The 8279-nt window shown below is 40.3% G+C and overlaps 1 protein-coding gene across 1 annotated transcript in view; it reads right to left on the bottom strand.

The window, feature by feature from the left end:
- SCML1 (Scm polycomb group protein like 1) overlaps positions 1-8279 on the bottom strand; it is a 15459-nt gene extending 7180 nt beyond the window's left edge. The window contains exons 1-4 of the mRNA XM_006157979.2: positions 8186-8279; positions 2600-2752; positions 1292-1381; positions 807-884 (exon numbers count right to left, since the gene is read on the bottom strand). Of these exons, the coding sequence (XP_006158041.1) occupies positions 807-884; positions 1292-1381; positions 2600-2629 (198 nt within the window). The 5' untranslated portion in view covers positions 2630-2752; positions 8186-8279. The remainder of the gene's footprint in view (positions 1-806; positions 885-1291; positions 1382-2599; positions 2753-8185) is intronic.

The raw sequence follows: 8279 nt of genomic DNA, 5'->3' as shown, positions 1-8279 counted from the left end.
GAAAGGCACCCCTGTGACCCCTTTCAGGGGACTTGGGAACCTGGGTACTTATCCTGTTAGGGGCCACATCCCAGCCCACCCCACCACAGCCTAGGGGGACCCTGGCCTGAGTGCAGACCTAGACTCCAAGGGCACTTAGGTAGGGGTGAGGCTGGGGGCAGCAGCCCCAAGGCAGAATCCCTGTCCCTTCCTCCACTCAGCACTGCCATTGGTCCTCATCAGACCAAGTGTCCTCCTGGTGAGCACGCCATTTCCCAAGATAAAGACTCAGACATTGCTACTTTTCTAGCACCTTAGCTCATTTTACGCAAGAAACTTTGTAAGTTAAAAAAACGCTTGCTTTGTGGGGCAAGCAGTTGGTGTAATGGCTATGTTGCTGAACTCACATGTAGTCGACCGCAGTTCATATCCTGGACCCGGTGGCTTAAACTCACGCTGGGCGTTAGTGCGTGTGTGTCCAAGATCCCGAGAGGAGAATGGAGGAGAAGGGATTGCGGCGTGGCCGTCCCCCCTGGGGGAGTGATTTCTTGCTTTCTGTCTCTCTATCTTTCTGGTAAGCACGCACAGCCTATAGAGAAAACCTCTCCAGAAAAAAAAAAAAAAAAACCTCTGAACTCTACTATTTTAAAATTTTCACCTGGAGATGCTGTTCTAACTTAAAATAGTGAAAAAAAATTATTAAGGAGGTGATAATCATAAATAATCTGACATGACAAAATTTCAATTAATTATATACTTTCTAAGAGATAAAAAAGACTTTTCACTTAACACTTTAGAAATCTACACGGAAGAGACAGAGTTTGTACCTGGCAATAGTTAAGGACATCCATAATTGTACTTTGTTGCTCGTCATTGTACGATGCATCAGATAGAACACTCTCCTGCTAATATTTTAAAAGTAAGTAGTTAGGACTTTACCTTCGTAAGAACCACAAAGAACACTAGGGGAACAAACCACTTTGTATATACATATTTAAATTGTTTGTATTTTTTTATGAACTTTTTGAAGGGATTCAGAAGTCTTTATCTAAGGCAGAGATAAAATAAAAATTTTCTCTAATGTGAGAATGAAAATGATCACTGTCAATTAAGAATTTATTCTTATAGTTCTTAAGCAAGAACTTATTCAATCAGAAGAATCTAGGTTTAGAGTATTACACTGAAAATGAGTATAAAACTACTCTGTAAGAAAAAGGGGGTGTACAATAGTTAAGTGCTGATTGTCTAATGAAAGAAAGCATAAAATGGTAAGTATTAATATATTTGTCAACTAGCAATTAATATTACTTACTTTATTGATATATTTAGCGTTTGGTTCATATGCATAAAGAACTGTGTTATCGTCTTCCTCCTCCTCATAAGTAGATATTCGTGTTTTTATCTGAGGAAGATTCATTAACAAATTAAAAGGAAAGATGAAAGATAGAACTAAGAGAAAAGATGAGGACTTCAATTTCACCTTCAAGAAGCTCCAAGGCCTCTTTGGGGCATCAAAGGAACTCCACCCATTGTCAATACTATGACCACATGGACAGAGGTATTTTTAAAACTGTGTTCTCATAAACTTAACTACATATAGGACATCATTTTCCATTGAGCTTAATTCCTTATGTACTTTAGAAAGACAAATCTTCTAGCACCAGAACTGCTTTAAAAGCAAATCTTTCTAACTTATGAACAAAGAACTAAATGTTACATGGCTCTTAATTTTTAAATAATCCAACAGTGCCACTCTGTGGACAAAATAAGGAACATCTGTGCACCTGTTTTTCCTGATCATCTCTAAACCATCTTAGAATATTTTGTGACTAAGACAAGGTATCAGTAAGTAAACAGAGAGTAAATAGCCATTACATTTCAGCATAACTCTTTACTCTAAGAATATATTATGGAGTATAAGAATAATTTTCAAATGGACACACTTGGTAGTTTTGTATGTCTTTGTTTCAAAGTCCATGGTACCTGAATTAGCCTTGCATTGATTAGATAGTGAAATACATGGCATTGGGCTATATAAATCAGTACTTATCAAAATATATCATCTTCCCCTTGTACAGTGCCTTATGGTTTTCAAAGTGTTTACACATAATTATATCAGAGAAAAATGAGTGCCAGTAGGCAGTTAACATTAACTCCAAGTATGAAAACCATTAGGGCTGGTAGAAGTTAAGACCACTTAAGTAGCCTTAATATCCATGTCTGTATATGACTACCTACATGTGTTTTCTGTTAAGCCATGTTCTATATAGTTTACTAATCTGTATTTTGGGTCAATTTTAGGGATTAAGAAACAGCATAATGTAACGAAAATGTAAAAATGGCACAACCTGTTTGGCAGATTCTCATAAAGTTAATTTATATCGACCCATGACCTAGCAACTTAACCTTTGGGTATTTACCCAAAAGAAATATAAGTATATGTGTTTACAAAGAAACTTGTAAATAAATATTCATGGAAGCTCTAGATGTCACTGCCAAAACTCGCCAAAAAAAAAAATTATGATCTATACATTTTGCTGTTACGAAATTAAACTCAATAGAAAAGAAATAGAGCACAATGAAAAGAACACAGACAGATTGTTCAATTTAAAATACAAACCACATCGGCTTCACTGGAGATGCTGGACATGGTTTTTGTGCAACAGGAGAAATTCCAATTCCTCTGCTTCAGTTGAACCTACTTATTTTAAGCTCCTGGGTGGGTTTATTTGTGAAACTGCTTAGTCACCTAAGACTGGTAAACCTTCTACTCCTGAAAGGCAATGCATAAAAAAGTTACTTCACATACTTACTATCTTAATATGGATATGCTCTCAGAATGCTACCTAAAATTGAGTTGAAGTTTTGGCTGAATTGTTTTTTTCATTGCCAGAGGGTGTGTGTGCTCTCTGACAGAGAGAGAGAGAGAAAGAACATCCCCACAAGGAGGTGTGGTCACACCACAATGCCTTCTCCTCCATTTCTCCATCCTGTTGAGATTTTAGAATTCAGGGACACGTACACACATGCACCTGGCGTGGTTTTCAAGTCACTGGGGCCAGGATTTAAACTAAAGTTGGTCATGTGTGGTCCAGCTCCCTTAGCCACTAGGCTACAGGGCCTACCCTTGGTTGGATTTTAAGGAGTGACAAAACAAAAATTCTTCACTGAGTGATTTAGAGTAAGTCTTTAAAAAGTTAAGGGCTATATTGCCCATGATTAGGAATAAGATTCAAATCGTGAAGTGATTGCTTTGCACCTTCACGCCTACACAGTAAATGCTGGAGACAAATGAACAGGAGAACGAGATGGCTAACTGCTTTTGGAAAGGAAGCTTTCTACTTAGAGAGGCAGCCTGTTTCCAAAATGTGCACCAGGCAGTGATTCCGGATTGGGCCCTACAGTTATGTGGACTGGGCCAACCACTATAGACACTACCTTCTCATCTGTCAGGAGAAAGCCGGCTGAGATGATTGCTAAGGTCTGTTTCAGCTCTAACATCATGATTGCCTTATTAGTTACATTTTAAATGAAATCGAAATAAATGGACAGTCTAGAATTGTGAGTCACTTAACTATGGATTTAGAAGAAGACACTGATTGCAATGATGCCATATTATATCCTATCTTGTAGATTTGATTGGACACAGGGTTCAGAGTTACTGGTGAGGGGGCACATTAATGAAAAGGCTCGTTCACTTTATCCATCCCGAGCCAGTGCAGTCTTGAGAGGTACAGTTAAGGGACTTGAGTTTCACCACTTTCCTGTTCCAACGGGCCCAAAAGAGAGAAATCAAAAGGAGATAAAGAAGCTGGGAGAAGCTGACTGTCAAATTAGATAAATGCAGACTAATTCTTTCGAACATTTTTAAGTTATAAAATCCCTCCAATCTGACCTGTAACTTCAACTGAATTTTACCTTTTAAACCATAGGGTTTTGTTTTGTTTTGTTTTGTTTTGTTTTTCCTGATTACAGAACTAATACAAACTCTGCAATTAAACTGTGGTACAGTCATATGAAGGAAGACTCATAGCAAGGAGAATAAACCAACTCCCCACATCAAGGATGAATCTCGTAACAGTAGCTACCTAAAGTAGTAACAATAATAAAAAAGGAAGCCAGACACGAAAGGGAATATAGTATACTCGATTGATATAAAGCTCAAAAACAAGCAGAAGTCATCTATGGTGACAGAAGTCTTTCCCAAACAGTACCTTTAAATATACCATAGCCACTTTAACGGCTTCTTAGGTGTGCTATCTTGTAAATATGCCATGATTTAACTAGTCCCCACTCCATGGATATTCAAGGTACTTCTAACACTTGGCTCTTACAAAGAACACTGCACAACAGTCTTACCTGAGCAAGTAGTTCTATGGGACAAAATCCTAGAAGTAGAAACAATGGGCCAAAGAAGTATAAAAAAATGAGATCTACATTTGAAAATTCTCCACTTCTTCTCTCTAAGGAAGGTGTTGGAATCAACCAGATGTTCTATCATGCACTAAAGGAGTATCCCTCTGGTCCTGCATGAAATTTCAAAACCAGAACACATACCAAATGATACCAAATGACTTTTTGCCGTCAATTAATTAAATGGTTTTCCTCCTTACATCTGCTGATGCAACATATTAATATATTTCTTAATGCTCTTGGAGTGAGGGATATAGCTGATCATGGAGAACAGCATTTAATTTGTTGATATTTTATTTAGAAATTATTTGGTTCTCTATTTGTAAAAAAACTTACATTAGTAAGATGGTACATTTCTCACAACTGATGAACCAACATTGATATGTTATTTACTCTTGGTATCAAAACTGCTCTGAAATTATTAATTTGGAAACCTTCCATCTCTTTCTATGCATTGAAAATGTTTCCATTACACCCAAAGTTTTGTACTTTAAAGATCTGGAAGAGTTTATAAAAACTGTCTGAACCCCATTTTTATAACATTTTCTAAGTTCTTCCAGGGTTTCTGATCTATTCAAATTACCCTACTTTTTCTTGAATGTTCTGACAAATCCCCTTTACCCAGAATAACCATTTCACCATATTTGCAGACTGTTTTTTGCAGAGTCAGTTTAAAATGATTAAACTAAATCATTAACTTAACTTAATTAACTTAAATCACCAAACTGTTATTTATAACTTAATTTACATGTTCTCTCTCTCTTTTTTTCTTGATTAAGCATGCTATCCTGTTAATTTACTGATAGCCCTATGGGGTGGGTTCTATTATCATCCTCATTTTCCTTATGAGAAAACAGAGGCAAAGAACATTTAAGTAATTTATCCAGGTCTTATAGCTACCAAGTGGTGCAGTCTGCTTTCACACTGTGTTACTTCTCTATCATTAAAACCATCTGGAATTGCTTCTATAACAATAACACGATAAAACCCAAACTCTTACCATGACCTGAAAGGTCCCTTACAAACCAGCACCCTTGTCTCCTTCTCAAAGGTCACCTCCTACCTCTCGCTCACTTGCTCTAAGTCTAAAATATTTACTATATAGTCAAAATTGTGTGCAAAAGCACACAAAATTTGCCCACCACTGTTATAAGTGCTTACATTCACTCAATTCCCTATGTGGATTAATTACAATGTCGTCAAACTTAGCTGCAGTTAAACACAGGAACACTAGGCATTGAGTCTACCACTGGATCCCAACATTTTTACTTCTGTGGCAGGTTCACAAATCAACACAGATCTTGCACTCTAAGTCCTAAGTCTCTTGCTCCTGTCACACCCTCCACCTACCAAAATCCTGGCTGCCTTTCAACCTAGGAGAACCTAGTCCACTTCAAGGCTTAATTCGAGTTCCACCTCCAAAAAAGCACAGGCGCTCCATTAATGCTCACCCCATCTGGATGTGACACTGCTTTCTCCAAAGTATGAGAATGCTCACACTTCAATACTTTAAAGGCAACTATCGGGCATGTCTAGTCACTATAAGTGGCAGCATCAAATAGCTAAAGACCTTGGGTTTGTGCAAAGAACTTTGATGCAAAGAACTGGAACACTTTAAATGGCAAAATTTGACGTTTCAGTTTAGGCAGGTTGTAACCCCTCTGAGCCTAAATTTCCTTACATGTAAAACTGGAAAAAAGATCCAGTTCACAGGTTCATATAAGCCTGAATGACACAGTTACACACTCAGCACCATGCCTGGTTCCTACAATAGATGCACCATTCATTCTAGTGCCTTCTCAACTTCTTTCCACAAGGCAAATAACTACACTTTCTACATTTTTTTAGAGTTCAGTCATGACTAGGTTATGCAAAATGAATGAATTTTTATTCTTTAAATTCAAAATTATGCAAAATAAGTTTGCTTAAAATAAAACTCATTCACATGACAGAAATCTAAATGCTTGATAACAAGATTTTCTTTTTTAGCTCTTTCTGAGGGCATGTGAGCGGGAAAGAGGGAACGTGAGAAAGCATCACTCCCCAGCCCCTCTCCCAGCAGCACGGGGGATGGCCAGGTGGCAATCTCTTTTCCCTCATTTCTCCTTCCTCTCCAGATTTTGGGCAAGCATGCAGATGCCTCACCCCTGGTGTATTTTTTAAGCCCTAGAACTCCAACCTGAGCAACTGACCACATGGGATCCAGCTGACTTGACCACTGCACCATGGGCTAGCCCACCATCTTATATTTTAAAGACGTGTTTTAGACATTAAAGATATCTTAAAGACAGTTTCCAAAGCAAGTAAAGATTTGCTCCCAAAGCACAAGGCATTCACTTGCCATCAACATCAATGATGACGGCTGAAAATGGCGTTTCAACCCAGGACCACTTTTAAGAATACACAGAAAACAGGGCAGATTACAACAGCCAGACTGCTCCAATTTTTGTTTTAAACAAAACTGTATATTAATACATCGACCAATCGCATTCTAAATAAATCTCCTGGCAGAACTCTCAAAAGCAGTCAGGCACCAGCAGTTAGCATAATGGCTATGTCGCTGGACTCCCACGTGGTCGACCGCAGTTCGCGTCCCGGACCCAGCGGCTTGAAACACGCCGGGCGCATGTGCGTGTGTGCCCAGGATCCTGAGAGGAGAATGGAGGAGAAGGGATTGCGGCGTGACCATCCCCTCTGGGGGGTGATTTCTCGCTTTTCTCTCTGTCTCTCTCTGTCTCTCTGGGAAGGGCACGCGCCCTGCGCCCTTTGGTGAAAACCTCTCCAAAAAAAAATAAATAAATAGATAAAAAATAAAACGCAGCCCTCCCATTTTCCACATCAAACTTCCGAGACTTCAAAATCTTTTGAATGCAGGATAATGAAGCCCAAACTGTACCCCACCGCCCAGCACTTGCTGCAAGCCACACAAGTAAGGCTCCAAACCGCATCGCGCAGACTCCCTGTGGTACTGCCTGACCCAGCAAATTTAAAAATTTGTCAGACGGTGTGGGTTCCCTGGAGAATGAAAGGGAGGGAAAGTGAGAAAGCACCCTCGGCCAATGGGGGGATGGCCACTCCACAGTCTCCTCCATTTCTCCCTCCTTTCAGGATTTTGGGCACGCACACACAGGCGCCCAGCACAATTATGGAACTCGAACCAAGCAGTAGGTCGTGTGGGATCCAGTCTCCATAGCCACCAAGCCATCACAAAGAACAGGTTATTTTTTTTCCTTCTCCTATATGTATTTACAGTAAAACTGCGAGGCTGCGCTATCTGCGATCAAACACGATTACTATCACAGCCTCAAAAGCTACGTCTTGATCTCAAAGATGTGACATGAACCAACTTGAGAATCTGTCAGTTCTTTAAACTCAAAACTCTGTTAAAGTCTGAGTCTGGGTCTTTCCTCGCTGGCCCCCTTCCCTCCACGCTCCGCCTCCACCAAGGATGAAAAAGTATCAACTGGTCCCAGAAAGTCAGCACGAAGTACCTAGAAAGTGGCCAAATCCCAAAAGCTCACAGGCGCTGGCATCTCCAGAAGCCGCGGGAACCACCCAAACCGCATCCCCGCCTCCTCAGCGCAGTGGAGATTTGAGGTCAAGTGTAGGCTTGCTTTTCCCAAAGGGCAAATCCTTTTCCTTCAAAGCAATTTCTTCCCCTCAAAGCACCCCTCGTCCAATCCACAAGAGAGCCCCAGCCGCTAGGCCAAATCGTTTAATAGGGCTGTGCTCAGCGATTGGTACTCGCTCCCACCCCCCCCGAGAGGAGAAAGTTTAAGTGAGAAAGTTAGACCTGCTCTGGCTTCAGGGCCTGTCACGCCGGCGTCCGGAACCGCCCGCGGTGGCTCCACCTCACCGATCGGTGAGGGCCAAGGCGGTTATAGCCG

Source organism: Tupaia chinensis, unplaced genomic scaffold (assembly GCF_000334495.1).
Source record: "Tupaia chinensis unplaced genomic scaffold, TupChi_1.0 Scaffold000567_1, whole genome shotgun sequence".
NCBI classification, from domain to species: Eukaryota; Metazoa; Chordata; class Mammalia; order Scandentia; family Tupaiidae; genus Tupaia; species Tupaia belangeri.
This window is presented reverse-complemented; position numbering and strand designations above follow the sequence as displayed.